Raw genomic sequence first — 16,102 nt, forward strand, 5'->3', positions numbered from 1 at the left:
TATAAGACAAAACATTAAAACATCAAGCTTTTAACAAGATTTATAGTTTCTGAGTTCCTACTAGGTTGCAGTGAATGAGAGCGGTAATAACCGCCACAACTGATTTTTAGTAATTGAACGTAAAACAGTTGCTCATGTTTGATTACAAGCTGTGCTGCTCTGCAGCAAAAGTGTGAATTTTTCTTCATATTAAGACAAGTTTAGTAAGAAACAGAGAAATACAAGCTTCAGTAAGAGTACAGTCTTCCAGCCCTTCAGGTGCTTCACCAAATAACTCGCAGGCACTGATCATTTAACAAACAAATGCTTTTATTACAAAACTACTTCCTGTCCAGTCAATGATGCTTTGAAGAGCAACCTGTTCTAAATCATTTGACCACACTCGTCTTTCTTTTTATTTAGTACGCTGATGTATTAGTACATATTGAAAAGATTTTATTCCACCAGGAGCATTTTATTGTATTTTATTCAGTGTCCATGATCTGAACAGATTCGTCGACCACATCCAGAGAGAGCGGGGTCACGGTTTTGGTCAGGATGGCTGTGGTGCCGGGCTTATACCTGTACTGTCCCTCTCTGAAAAAAAGACAGACAAGGAGAAAATGTCTCATTTGTTTTGCTTCCAAAAATGACTAATGAATAAAGTTAAAGTTACTTTAGCTGAGACTATTCTCCAGGCTGATCAGCAAAATACAACAGAGGTCCAATACAATATCACAGAGGCAACAGAAGGAGAGTTTAAAGGTTAATTCACTCAAAAATAGCACATGGCCACACTGTTCCAACACTGAACAGACAGAAATATGACTGTTAGACTGCTAACTTTCACCCATGCAGAATACACCTGCTGGACATTTGCTGGGTGTCAATGGGTGGGATTTACATTAATATACAGTATCTCTCCACACAGTTTTCCTGTTTCAGAGACCCAAATAGAGCAACGCCTGAGGTGTTATCCAGCAGCTAATGTTTTTAGAATGCACAAACACCCCTTACATTTTGCAGTTTGTTTAGGACATGTGCCTGTTTTCAAGCATGATATTTAAATGATCTTGTTAAATTAGTTTTGGAGGCATTTTCAAATGTATTACCTTAAAATTCTGTAATACTCAATTCAACTTTGATATGATTAAATCAGGTTTTCTATTAGTGGACAGGTTGAATTTTAAACTTCTTTCTATTAACTTTATGTTAATTTGTATCGTTATTTAGACTATTAATTTCTGTTACGTGCATACGAATGTTTTCTGCAGTTTGGTGTCTTCTTATATGTCTTTGTCATATGTGACCAGTTTTCTAAATTTGAATGTGACAATAAATTACAAGAATTACAAGATGTTTAACTAACCCTAACCACTTCTTTATTTTGTTATTTAATTCGTAGGGGATCATGTACAACATTAGACATAAATGTTACCATTTGATGTATTGTAAGTTAGCAATACAAGTTAGCTTAAAGCTAATTTTCATCTGCAGTCCCTTGGCAGGTCACAATTAAAACATGCAAACAGTGACAGAACAGCACTAAACAAGCAGACACATAATACAAAGTTACACACAACAATACATCACACACACATACCACGTCTAACATACACCTGTTGCTGACATCAGAATCAGAAATACTTTATTGAACTCTTTTTGTCGTCTGGTTTTACTGAGTTGTGTCTGTCACAGAGAAAGCTGACTGCCCAAATGCAGTGCGACGAAAAGCTACAGTACATTATTTTATAGAAGATATTCTAAGATATTATTGAGGAGTTCTCCAAACAAAAGTAAACAAAGTCATGTAGTGGAAGAGTGGCAAAGCCGTTTAATATTTTATAGACCAAACATAAATTTAAATATAATCTAACATTCTCAAAGCTCAGAGGATGATGTTTCTCCAGTGTCCCACAGTGATGATATTGAATTGGCTTTTTATCCCGAATTTTTAAGGTGTGTTTGTACAAGTGGTTTAATGACTGTTTCTCCAGCCCGCCCCCAACACATAATACAATAGGACATAGGAAAGGCTCATGGCATGCATAAATATCTTGGCTTCATCCATAGAAAGACTGTGCAACGTTGTATTTGATGGTTTTTAATATTTTTTGACATTTCTTAAAAGATTTGGATCCATTATTACACCAAGATATTTAAATTCAGTAATTATATCAATCTTCTCACCCTTGATGAGAATGTCAACATTAGGCGGCTTTATTACCTCTGACCATGTGACCAGCAGCAAGATAGCTGCCTAAGAACTTTTTTCTAACACATGACAGAATATTAAAGGGAGAAGTACTGGATGACACATGACTAGTTCTCCTCTGATAGGTAAGGTATGTATATAATGGCTCACCTTTTGCCCTTCGTCGCGGGCTTGTCGTAGCCTCGCAGGTACTCCGCTCCAGCCTCGGTGATAACACACAAGTCCACGTTGCTGCCTGAACCCAGGTCACAGAAAATCCCAGCAGCGATGGCGTCTCGTACGAGCTGCTTCGCCTCCTCCAGCTGAAAGGGAGAGAGGAGGCAGAGAAAAACAGCAGAAAAAAACATTTCTTAGGCAGATTAATAGCAGAGATGGAGAAAGAGGACAGGATTGAGTAGGTTACTGAACATTGAATAACAACTAGAGATGCAATCCATCCTCTGGTGGCCATATTGGAGGGCGGCACAAAAATTACGCGCTTCTTTTGTACAGTTTAATTTTAAAGGCTGATACGTACTGGGGAATGCAGTGGTTTGTACTGCAATTCAGCCTTAAACTCTTGATACAAAAGCTCTTACCGTCCCCATTGACTCAGGCCTTTTATACATTACCATGCCAACTATACACCGCCAACGATTGTGATGGAGGTATTACAACCGTAATACAGCAAAACAAACTGACTCTATATTGTACGATTTACTGCAACATTTTTTTCTCTCTTCATTTTTACCTTGTGTCCACACGCTTCTTGAAAACAGCCTCCCGAGTGTATAAATCTGAAACTTGAGCTTTTGGAGAGCAATGATCAGCGTGGTCGGGGTTGGTGTTTTTACACATAAATGGCGACTCCGTGTGGATGTAATCTAAGTTGTACTGTGCTGACATTGTTCTGTACTACTGGAAAACTTAATGGAAAACTCGACCCGACTATCGTGCCAATGACAGCATCAGCAGATGATGCACCTCTTTCTTTTGGCTTCTTGTCTCGTTTTCGTATCCTTGTTGGTATATACGGTATTTACACAACAGACAGTTTCCCATACATCTCATTATGATGTCATTTGCAGTGAACAACATGCCTTTAGTATAAACTCTAATCTTTATTATAACAGACATCACATTTTTTATTTGATTAAACCTGCCATAAAAGGAAAGTAGACAGTCTCACCTCCATGTTTGGTTTGAATCTGTCCTCGAATACAGAGACAGCAGCTGCAGCTCCAGAGCCTGAAACCAGAATCAAACATTAGAAAACTTTCTTTGCTCACTCAGGTTTTTACGTTTTGTCCGATGCTAGGTTGGGTTTTAAAGCCTAGTCCTGAGTGAAACTATATCCATTCTGCTGTATTTTTATGGTCGAAATAACAAATAAACGTGAACCTTGAAGTTGAACTGCGAGGGTTTTTCTCTAAAATCTGCCCAGCCTGCTCACCACATAAAGAAGTATACAGTACATTAAACACATAAACACGTACCCATGGTGAGGAAAGGCAGTTTGTCATAGGAGCCATGTGGGTAAACACTGTACAGGTGAGCTCCACTCACATCGACTCCTCCAACGATCAGAGATGAACCGATGTGACCTTGGTACCTGAAAAATCAGACAGACATCACTACAACCTGGTGCTTTCTCCCTTTCAATGGGAGGAATAAGGAACAAGTCTGCCTGGACGTGTGTTGATGTTTATGAACACAGAAACTCGAGAAAATAGGCAATTAGTATACAAGAAACTTAAATGAGAAATGCTTAACATATGACCATCAGTGATTTAGGTTTTGTATCCTTTATATCTCTGTTACCCTGACCTGAACAGCATCTGTTTCAGCTGTCGAGTTACCATGGCGACGAGAGGGGGTCGCCCAGTGTTGAGCATGTGCAGTTCCACGTTGGACGCCATGATCTGCGTGGTGATATCTGCGTCTGCAGCCACGCCGGCCCCACAGCAGCTACAGGACATTAATTTAACAAGTCAAACAATGGACAGTTTCATAAACACGGCTGAAGTACTTTTGCTTGGTCTTAGAGACATAAAGATCATTTTCTACTGCTGCTACAACATTTAGAAACCAACGCTAAGGTCAGTTATTACAATAGCAGGTATGCACAATAATGGGTAAAAATATCATCATTTTGCTCAATATTCAGTAGATCACCTGCCTTTACTGTGTCATTGGGCTAAAACTAAATAGAATGGAAAAAAACATTTGTGTATTACTATCATATGGCTACAGAGCGGTGAATAAATTACATTACATTCAGCAGATGTTTTTTTTTTGTCCAAAGGGATTTTTTTATTCCATATACACACGTATTGGGAGAAATTCTGGGTTCAGTCTTTTGCTCAAGAACAAACACAGGAGGCGCTGGGGACTGAATCACCAAAGTAATGTCCAATTTGATGTACCACCTGAGCTACAGCTGCCTAACCCTGCAAACAGTCCAGTTAAAGTGGGCTTAGGGAGGCTGTTTTAAAGGCAAGAATTTACAACAGCAAAAGTTCGAGCACCTTTAGTTTTCAGCCTTTATCTTCATACAGCCAGCAGTTTCAGATCTAAAGACCTGAGGCATCTCACAGAGTGAGATGACACAACAACTCCTTAAATTACAGAGGTGACTTACCACATAAAATTTCAAAACCAATCCTAGAGGTGACAGGAAGCCAACGGAGAGAATTCATATTTTTATATGGATTTAACCCATAATATTTCTTTAACTGAAACATGAAAAGGAATGTGAGACACAGTAAAAAAAAAAAAAAAAAAAATCAATATATGTTGTTTTTATTTCACACTTGCTTTGGCAATGTAAATGTCTGTTTCCCATTCCAATAAAGCCCCTTTGAATTGAACTGAATTAATACAAACCATATTTGTATGATGTACATATATATACATATATTTTATATTGAACCAATATAAAAAATACGAGTGAGGACACAGAAAGGGTTGTCCTGCTGTGGAATTGATGAGCAAACTGGTTTTACTCACTATATCTTTGGAGCAATGTAATGAATCTTCATGCAGTTTTTGGCAGCCACCACCATGTCGTCTGTAGCCCTGGTGTCTGCTCCCAGGATCACTCCATCCTGTCGGACAAGGACAGGAAATACTCACCACACCTGGCTGATGTCAAGAGTTTACTTCCTAAACACTAAAACAGCTTCAAGGTTCATTACAGACACGTGCCAACCAGGAAGATAGGTAGCTACTTTTTATGTACAGATGAGAAGTCTGTACATTTAGTCTGAATGTGTGTCTCAGTGAAAAGACTGAAGGCACATCCTCACCTTGTAAACAATCCCAGCAATGGTGGTCCCTGTCTTTCTGGCATTGGGGGCTTTGTAGCCAAGCTCTGACAAACTGGACTCCAACACTGCATTCCTGGAAATGATGAATGAGCATGAGACAGACAGAAAGACAGAGACAGTGTCGATTCACTGCAACCGTCCTATCTCCTATTATCCTGCCATAAACATCCTAAAACTATTCTGTATGCTGCCCAATAATGAAAAAAAAAAAAGAAATAATTGAAAAAACAGAAAATGTTTGTTTTCAATCTCTATTCCAGCTCAGTCACATATGAAGACATACTGTATGCGTAATTTTATTTATATAATCAAATAATTACTGTCTGTTAATATGGTCCTGTCCCCCCCAGTTAATACCATTTTGGCATGTCTCTACATTATTGTTTTACTACTAATACGTCTACTCTGAACATATGACACCTGCATGTCTGTCCATCCTGAAAGTGGAATCCCTCCCTGAGGTTTGTCCCATATTTTTCATGATAAGGTTTTTTCTCATCTAAATGAAGGTCATAAACATAGAAGGCATAGTATATTGTACAGATTGTAAAAGCACTATAAGGCAAACTTGTAAATTTTTGGCAGAGCCATAGCTACTGCTGAGGAAACCTGGGTCCTATGTATTTTTCTGGAAATTTGTGGGTGGTATCAAGCTAGGGGGCTTTTACAATTAGCTTAGTCTATATTTTATTGGCTGATTGTAGTATTTCTTACACTCATTATATTTTTGCCCAAGAAATAAATAAAAAAGTAATGGATTTAGTGTTTCCCCACCAAAATTTTGTTCCACAGGCAGTGTGGAGAAGGCTTTAAAACATCACTTCAATCTTCATGTTGAAAAATCATATTACAATCACAGACAATGTCATTCAAAGTATTGTTGTCTGGGACTTGGACTCGTGATCTTAGTATTTCTAAAATCCAGGCTACAGGCCTATACGAACTTGATTGTGTTGCTCTCTGCGCTACAAAGGCTTACTTCAAGTCCCTACAGCAACATCACAAGAGCGCCATGGTGACACTGAGGTTATTACAGGAGACAAGGAATGATCACTAAACTTTAGAAACTCAGTATAAACAGTAGAGAGCACTATTAATGATCATTACAGTATTTGCTCCTGAGCACCATTTTAGCCTCTGTAACTATAGATGCAGTGTTTCTTTACCTGCGGCTGTTTTCAAAGCAGAAACCTCCAGTCTGCAGCTCACAGGGCTTCAAACTGTGGAGCATCTTCAGGGTGAAGACAGAAGAGATGAAGATGAAGATGAAGTTGAGAGCTGTTTCTGAACTGAAGATAAAAACCTTCAACAAAAGCCCTGTCAGGCTGTGTGTCAGCGCTTTTCATGGGATTTTACTTTTACTTTCACTTCTTCAGCACAAGCCAAGCCTTCTTGCTCTCCACTGTAAAAAACATCCGCATTAACAAGACTTTTTTTCTCATTTTGAGTTTAAAAGACTGATTTTTCATCGAAAAGTCCAGAGGTGCTGTCAGAGGAGTGAAGAAATTCCACTTTTCTCCCAATTCAGTTCCTTTTAATACTCCCCCCAAGTGTTTTCTGAAACGAGACTTTCCAATTTGGAAATAAGGAGTTATCTCCACCTGTGAGAAAAAAAAAATCCTTAATTTGACATCATTTATGGAATTAGCTGATTTGTATCAGAGAAAACAGACATCTCATTCTGCTGCATTGGCCATTCTGCCACTCGCTTTGAGAAAAATAAATGAGACCACAACAATCAACTGCTGAATTATACTCACTGATATTTCTTGCAGTGTATTAAAATTTGCCAAAGTGTCAAGATGGAACCTGAGTCCTGGAGGCCTAAAATGTCGTTTAATCGCCTCTACTGTTAAATCAGGGCATTACACATTGGGATCAAAATGCATGAATCCACAGGTTACATACAGTTACAGTACAGATATTATGTTTATTTTGTGTATTACATCATATTATTACTTTTGTTTCACTGATGCAAGTAACACTTTATAATGATCATCAATAAATGATAAATTGCTAGTTAATAAATCTTTAGTAGTTATTTCACTGTTAACAAACAATGAAATTATAATTAATCATGTTTACTAAATATTAGTAATGCTATAATTTGTGTTATTTTATCATTAGTTTTTGTAATATAAAATAATTAGTTTATATACTGTATCATTGTCACAGCCTGTCATCTTCTCACCAGCCAGTAGTCACACTCAGCTGTCATTAACCTCACACATCGCAATCCCTCATCTGAGCACTAATCCCAGTCACCTGTCACTCATTACACACCTGCACTTAATCATCACTCCACTCCCCTATAAAACACCATCCCTCACCTCAGTCAGTGTCCGGTCTTGTTTGTAGTAGGACAGATCTTTGTATCCAGCCATCACTACATCTCGGACTCCTACCTTGCATCTGCACGTGTCTTCCCTTCTCCTGAGTTCCCGATTCCTGTCCCGTGTGTCTCCACTCTCCAATGTGTGTCACTACTCCCCCAGATCTCCAGCTAAGTTAGCCAAGGACGGTATCAGTACCATCTCCTCTTTGCCTGTTTACGCCGTGTGTAATAAAAACTACCTATCTCATCTTGGTGTCTCCAGCCCACTATGTCTGTCATCATAACAATCATAACATGACAACTGACGTGTCACGACCACAAACCTGATTATTCTTGAAAAGGTTGAGACGGGTTAGGGTTAGGGTGTTAGGGTAGGGGACTTATAAACATGACTGGATTAGTCATGTATTTGCACTGGCACAGGTCTTAAGTCATGGTGACAGTAACTCTTTTTTGTTTAGGGGAACAGTTCCCAAATACATTTTAAGCCCAGATAATAAAAAATTCAAAACAAAAAACTTAAAAAATGTTTCTAATTGAACAAAAATAGAAAACAAGAAAAAAAGGGGGGGGGGGTTTGAATGAAATACTGAACCATTAGGATTAGGCATCAACCACTGTACATCCATCTTTAAAAAAGTTAGGGTTAGGAAAACAATCTGGGGAATGGGTTAGGGTTAGGAATTAAAAAAATTATATATAGGGATTAGGCAAAAAATGACATGAAACAAATTAAATATACAGACACTACAGTGGAGGTTAACTGGTTGTTCCAAAATAGAAGGTGGGTATCTAAAGCAGTACAAAAAGGAAAACTAAATCATGGCGTGTTTCCTCCCAGGGGGCAAATATACCCCAAGAAAATTCTATTCTGTCCAGGAAATATTTCATTAAAATCAGACCAATAGATATAATACTACTTGATTCTGGGTTGGCCCAAAGAAAATCATTTACCTATATACTCAATTTTGGGTGTCAGTATGGTCAAGTACAAAACATTTTTACCATAAGTGCTAATATAAATAAATATAATTAAATATAAATAATTCATTTCTTCATGCAAGGAAAACTAAAAAGTCTATTATATAAAAGAAATAAATAAACAAAGTGATCATAAGATTCAAAAAATAGAAATTCATTCAAATATCAAATTACTACAAGCAATCTGAAATATATATATATTCAAAATTTAAACAGCAATCCAAACAAACACAAATATATACAAATATTTACACAAAAGAAAATCAACTGAACCACATAAGAGAGAATAGAACTAAGGGCCTCCTTCACAGGGTAAACTATTTTATACTAATTCCCTTCCTTAAATCAAAAAGTAATAGTCCCTCTACAGAACCTCAGCTCTATAGAGAAAATGGGGAAGGGATGGGGGTTTGGTGTTTTCCATCAATATAAAAGTAAATCACCTGAAGTATAATATTTGAATCATGATAATATATTTAAATCACTATATTTGAAGCATAAAAATTACTAAGCCAGTAAAGTAACTTCATTTGATATAAATTAAATCATCATAATTAAGATCTATAAGGAATCGGAACCCAAATCCCACTAACATGATTAATGTGAATTTTGATAATCATGATTAATATATAAAAAACGAGACCTATAAATATGATTCACATAAATAATATAAATTTAGACGCCATGATTCTTTCCCTCTATACACTACACCATGAGACCCACCCACCATGGGAACAACCAGAATTTAAAATTTGTCATTCAAAGCCAGGGGTTCCATTGTCCTCAAGGTACCTATCCATTTCCTCTCCCTACGTTGTCTCTGTGCTCTAGTCCGATTCGTGTCACTCTCCAGACCCATATAGACAAGACAGTTATGGCCATGTTCTTTAAAATGATTGTATAAAGCTGTGGATTTATTGACTTTACGCAAATGATACATATGCTGATACATTATAGTCCGTAAGCTATTTCCTGTTTCCCCTATATAGATTTTATAACAAAAGGTACATTGGATGGCATAAACCAAGTTGGTTGTATTTAATGAAAAGGATTGCCAAATAGGGGCGCCCATGTCAGAATATTGGTTCTCTAAATAAGCACGTTTCACAAATCGCTGATTGTTAGATGTAGGCTTTTTAGATAACGGCCTCTTATTCATTTTGAGGGCTGTATGAACCAGAATAACTTTAAGGTTTTTGTTCCTTCTGTAAGCTGTGATCATTTTAAATTCCCCCAAAGCCGGAATATCATTTTGAACTTTTTGAAAAGTAGTTTTAAAGGATGAATTTAAAGACGTGATTTGTTGGGAAAATGTTGTTACAAATGGAATTACAGGCATTGTGTGGTCTCTGCTTTTATATTCATCCAGAGTCTGGAACATTACACTGACCTCTCTTTTTATGTCTCTGAGAAAGCGGGCTGAATAGCCTCTAGGTCTCAGGGCAGCAAAGAGAATGCCAGTGGCCAGTTCCACATCCTCCCTGTAAGTACATATCCTGTGGAACCTGATCAGTTGGGATTTAATCAGGCCCCGATAGGTGTGTCGAGGATGATAGCTGGTTTTATGCAATAAGGCATGTCTATCAGTTTCTTTGAAGTGAACTTTTGTAGTTAACTTCTTAGAAGTCCCATCAAAGTCTGAAAAAAAGACTTGAGTATCCAGAAATTCCACCCTAAATAGATGGATATTATGCTTCAGCTTTATTTTTGGATGATGTTTATTCAATATATTAACAAAGGTTTCAAATTCAGACAACGAATGGGGCCAAAGACCAAAGATGTCATCTAAATACCTTAAATACAGCGAAGGCAATTTAGGGCATTTAAGAAACCCAGACGATTCCCAATCTGCCAAATATATATCTGCATATGCAGGAGAATATTTTCTTCCCATTGCACAGCCTGAAATCTGCAAATAACATTTCCCATCAAATTCAAAGTCATTTCTGACTAACGTCAATTTCAAAAGTTCTAATATTATGTTATCAGGGCGCAATCCATCCGGGTGTTTTTGAAAAGCTCGTGCTACCGCCTGCAAACCTAAATTTGTATCAATATTTGTGTAAAGTGATTCCACATCTATTGTAAAGACATTTAAGTTTTTACATAAGTATTTTTAGGAACTCGCATATTTTTTAATTTTTGAACAAAATCATACGTGTCTTTTACATAACTGTCATGTCCATGGGACAAGGGATTTAAGAAGTGATCTACATATTCCGTTACACGATAAGACTCAGAGCCACAGTCACTGACAATCGGACGGCCGCTAGGAACTCTGAAAGGATCTGGCCAGGATTCTGGTGGTTTATGGATCTTAGGGAGCAAATAAAACAACCTAGCACGGGGAGAGTCGGGACCAGACAAATATGTTTGTTGTTTAGTTGTAATATAACCCTCCTCGTGGAGACGCGCTACTATAGCTCTCACCATTAACTGAGTCTCAGGTTGAAGTGAGCAAGGTAAGGGGATGTAATATTTATCATCATTTAGTTGTCTATATGCCTCCCGTAAATAATTTGCTTTATCTTGAATACAAATTTGACCACCTTTATCAACCTCCTTAATAATAATATCAGGATTAGCTGACAATGCGCTCAGTGCTAGTCTTTCCCCTCTACTAATATTATGTTTTGTAGCCGGTCTAAATTTAAAATTTCGGAAAGTTCTTAAATCTTCCTTAATTAGATGTTGAATTGGAAGAGATACTGATTGAAGTTTAGGTTCCCACTGTGAAGGTAGTGTAAATGGAGTATATTCCCGTTTCCTATCATAACCAAAGTGATCCAATAATTTCAAACGGCGATGGTACATATGTAGATCCCTTCTTAGTTCAAAACGATTAGGCAATCTCGGAGTTGGAATAAAAGTCAAGCCCCTTTCTAAAACACTATATTCCAAGCTACTCAGTGAAAAAGATGAACACAAGTTAATTACATTAGAAAGGTGGGGATTTACTGAAGAATAATTCTCCCCCTTCACATGTTTAACTGTGTCAGCCAATGATGTAAAATATTACTGGCCGTGTCTTTGGTCCAATGCACAGGGTCTTTTAAATCTACCTCAAACCCATTCCTCTCTATCCGTTTTAAATGGGAAAACTTCTCTCTGATTTTTGTATTCAAATCTTTAATAAGAGTTTGCTGTTGTTGTGGTAATGAGTCTGAATAATGAATAAGCGGAATATAAATAGAGGCCATAGGAAATATGGCTCCTGCAGTTGTCATCAATTGCTGCACCTGTTTAAATGCTGTTGCTGTTGATTGTTCGCGCAGGCAATTGTTAAGTCCCACTGATAAGACCACTTTATCTACTTGTGGGTGAGTTCCAAGCTTCTTCAGCACTGCAGTTATGTGATAACAAGTGGCCCCGGGAAAACTATCTACTTGCACATCTGGATCACTAAAAGCTGGAACTCTGGCCAAATTTGAATCCCCCATTATAACAATGGGTTTGTCAACCTTGACTGTCCAATCTTGAATCTTCCTATTGGTGTGAGGATGGACAGTGGGTTCTGGACGTGTCAGGTGAACCGATACCTGTGCGGGGCCCACCAACGAATCCAGCAAAGGAGAAGGTTCAGACAAAGGGGAGCTCCTATCATTGTGATTTTCAGGAGCAACTCCAATCCTCATGAGATCTCCACTTTGAGCCAGATGTTGAATGCTCATATTTGGAAGGCCCGGCACCGGATCAGACACCACCGTTTCCATTTCTACCACAGTCTGTGCACCTAAGGAAGAGTCAAGAGTAATGGTGTCATTTAGTTGAACTGCCACATTAGTGCAAACAGGGTGTATATTGCGTTCTATTAAAGAGCTTTCCTCCAAAACCAAGTTAAAATCAACGGCAGGTGTCACACTCTCCCTGTTCTGTGCCCTGATGGAATCTGAAGACTCAGGAGTTAGTTCGTGTACGATGTGCTGTGAGCTGAGTGGTTCTACATTATCATTAAAAGGATGGCACTCCACTGGAGCTATTATCACCTTCCTGTGGGCCTCCAGACTCATACCTAAATCCTGAGGGGATGAAGACGGGCGGGAAAGAGGAGGAACATGGGAAGTGAGAGGAAGAGGAAGGGAAGAGGAAGGAGGAAGTGAACGTGGAAAGGAGGGGCAGGAGGCAAAATCCTTTGGCTCTGCACTATCTGATCCTACAAAAAGTAAAGAAAGGCTGCCAGACTGGGCTGGTGGTGGAAGAGGTGGAAATTCTTTTGGATCCAGTCGTAAAGGAGCTACAGAAGGATCCTGTGACACGTGGCTCAGTACCATGGATCTACAAGTCTCAATGGAGGAGTTGGTCAACTTTCTCTTATATCTAGTTTTCCTCCACAAAACTGCTTTATCAAAAGCTTTTGGTTGAAAGGGGCCCACATTTTCCAATTCCACAGCCAACACCGAATCATAATGCTCTCTCAGAATGATCATGTTATTTTGCATCCATTGTGCAGTATTCTGCTTTACTTTATCTGTGGTTACCAGATTAGGAGAAGATGGCTTAATGAATGCTGTCAATTTATTCACTTGTCGCATCATGCCCAATGGAAACATCTCCTTTTTTGATGCACTCTCCAAAATCTCAGCATGATGGACTGCCTGTAGTATTTTGAAGTATTTTTTTGTGTTGTCTGGTAACTGAGGAGCATCCTGTAACATAGGGTTACTCTGGTTCGATGTCGGCTGCAGAGGCAAGATAGATAATGGGAATGGTGACTCACCCAGAGCGGCCTGGTCTGTCAGCAATTGAAAACGATTGGCCAAAGTAGCAGCCATAGTGTATACCGATGCACAAGTTAATAAAAGTCAGTCTGCTCTTAAAAAAAGGGGGGGGGGGGGGATGTTAGTCGTCACATACAATAGAAACCAACAATCAAAAAACCTCTAGAAAATAAATTGGAAGGTTAATATTAAAAAAAATAATAATATAAAGAATTATAATTTGCTATTTAAAACAAAAGAAAAAACTGGACTATCTGTTGTAATTCAACCAGAAGGGGGACTGTTACAAAAGAAAAGCAAAAAATCCCCAGGAGAACAAATATCAGGAGAAAGCTTGCAATTATGTTACAACTTCATGGTTGAAGACTTGAAAATTAATTTCAAAACCCATTCTGCAATAGGCTGCCAAAAAGTGCTTAAAGTATATCTAGTGTCAAACTCAGGAAAAGGGGGGAAAAAAGAAAGATCACCAATTCCCTTAAATTCACTAGAGTAAAGTTTATAAGTTGGCCTAGTCAGATAATTAAACACAGATATGGGTAAAGTAACTAATTCAAACACTAAATGTCAACAACCAACCATCTTTTATCCTATAGGAACTCATAAAACCGTATAAAAGTCGTTCTGAAAAAACACTTTTGAAAAATATCTATAGACAAAAAAATGTACAAACAAAGAAGAGAAAAAGTTATTAAATCTCTAGTGGAAAGGATTGTCTGGCAATGTTCAAAATGTATCCATTGTCTTTCCCAAAGTCATAAGTAGGATTTTATCACTACTTAAATCAGCGGGAGGGTGAGTTTTTGAGGAGATGTTTCAAATGTCCATAGTGTGGAAGCACACCTTGGCTCTTAATCACTCACCCTCCTTAATTTGTTTGTAGCAGATCCATGTCCAAGAGTTCCCAGTAAACTTTGAAAAAAAGAAGGCAAAATAAGTTAATGTAAGCTGAAGTTCATAAATCCTTCTTGTTCAATATTTTAAAAAAGAACCTCCCAGGGAGTTTTTTTTGAAGAAAATAGGTCTTGACGTTTCGCCATCCAGGCTTCATCAGAAGATAGAGCAATGCAGGAGTGTGGAACTAGTTGTAGAAATTCTTGTAGGTGGAGTTACCCAGAAAAGTCACCTGATTGGTTGTAAAGGTGCTTCCTGTGTATCTACTGGAATAGTCCCCCATCTCCAGGTGAACCACCTAACTGAATTCCAATATAACCATTAACATCATCATGTATAACTAGAGCCACAATAAAAATAATAATATATTAACCCATACAATAAAAGAGATTACTGACAGACCAGGCACTCGCTGGGTTAGGTTAGGGGACTTATAAACATGACTGGATTAGTCATGTATTTGCACTGGCACAGGTCTTAAATCATGGTGATAGTAACTCTTTTTTGAAAATTCAAAACAAAAAACTTAAAAAATGTTTCTAATTGAACAAAAATAGAAAACAAGAAAAAAAGGGGGGGGGGGTTTGAATGAAATACTGAACCATTAGGATTAGGCATCAACCACTGTACATCCATCTTTAGAAAGGTTAGGGTTAGGAATAAAAATTCACTGACCCATTAAGGTTAGGCATCAACCACTGTACATCCATCTTTAAAAAGGTTAGGGTTAGGAAAACAATCTGGGGAATGGGTTAGGGTTAGGGTTTGGGGTTTAGGGTTTAGGAATTAAAAAGATTATATATAAACAATCTGGGGAATGGGTTAGGGTTGGGGGTTAGGGTAGGGGACTTATAAACATGACTGGATTAGTCATGTATTTGCACTGGCACAGGTCTTAAGTCATGGTGATAGTAACTCTTTTTTGTTTAGGGGAACAGTTCCCAAATACATTTTAAGCCCAGATAATAAAAAATTCAAAACAAAAAACTTAAAAATTTTTTCTAATTGAACATAAATAGAAAACAAGAAAAAAAAAGGGGGGGGTTTGAATGAAATACTGAACCATTAAGGTTAGGCATCAACCACTGTACATCCATCTTTAAAAAGGTTAGGGTTAGGGTTAGGGGGGTTAGGGTTGGGGTTAGGGGGTTAGGGTAGGGGAACTGAACCTGACCCCCAGCAAAGTGGGAGACAGGACGTGCACGGTCCTTCCCCCGGTAGTCCCTACCCCCACCCCCTCTATCAAAGGCGGATAGGTGGTAATATCCACCCTGAAATGGTCTTTGTCGATCCCGTTCAGGGGATCGACGACGTCTTTTGCCGTGGCGCACCACGGTCCATCCATCATCATGAGCAAAACTCATGATGGAGTTGTTGTTTTTTGAATCCCTATACGAAAGTAAATAAAATTATCTAAAACAAAAATCTAAATTTAACTCAAATTTTAAATTGTGAACTAAAATTATATTTATTTTTTATGAATTTTTTACATTTTTAATTTTTTAACAAACTAAATAATATTTTTTTTTTAACAAACTAAAAATATATGTATTTTTTAATAATAAAGTGTGCCTACGCGCGACGTTTCGACCTCTTTGGGTCTTCTTCAGGCTAAGGCACAACTGAAAAAAAATTAAATGAAATGGCTTGCAGACTGGCAGAGATGTTGATT

At 38.0% G+C, this 16,102-nt stretch overlaps 1 protein-coding gene across 1 annotated transcript; it reads right to left on the bottom strand.

Annotated features, from left to right (window-relative positions):
• Positions 1 to 288: 288 nt before the first annotated feature.
• Positions 289 to 6,867, bottom strand: psmb10 (proteasome 20S subunit beta 10). Its single transcript, XM_044174722.1, has 8 exons — positions 6,669 to 6,867; positions 5,482 to 5,575; positions 5,183 to 5,280; positions 4,001 to 4,141; positions 3,670 to 3,785; positions 3,363 to 3,421; positions 2,345 to 2,496; positions 289 to 576 (listed from the first exon to the last, which is right to left on the bottom strand). The coding sequence occupies exons 1-8, from the start codon at positions 6,731 to 6,733 to the stop codon at positions 465 to 467; spliced, it is 837 nt and encodes a 278-aa protein (XP_044030657.1). The 5' UTR covers positions 6,734 to 6,867; the 3' UTR covers positions 289 to 464.
• Positions 6,868 to 16,102: the final 9,235 nt, after the last annotated feature.

The sequence above is a fragment of the Siniperca chuatsi genome, linkage group LG18 (genome assembly GCF_020085105.1).
Source record: "Siniperca chuatsi isolate FFG_IHB_CAS linkage group LG18, ASM2008510v1, whole genome shotgun sequence".
NCBI lineage: Eukaryota > Metazoa > Chordata > Actinopteri > Centrarchiformes > Sinipercidae > Siniperca > Siniperca chuatsi.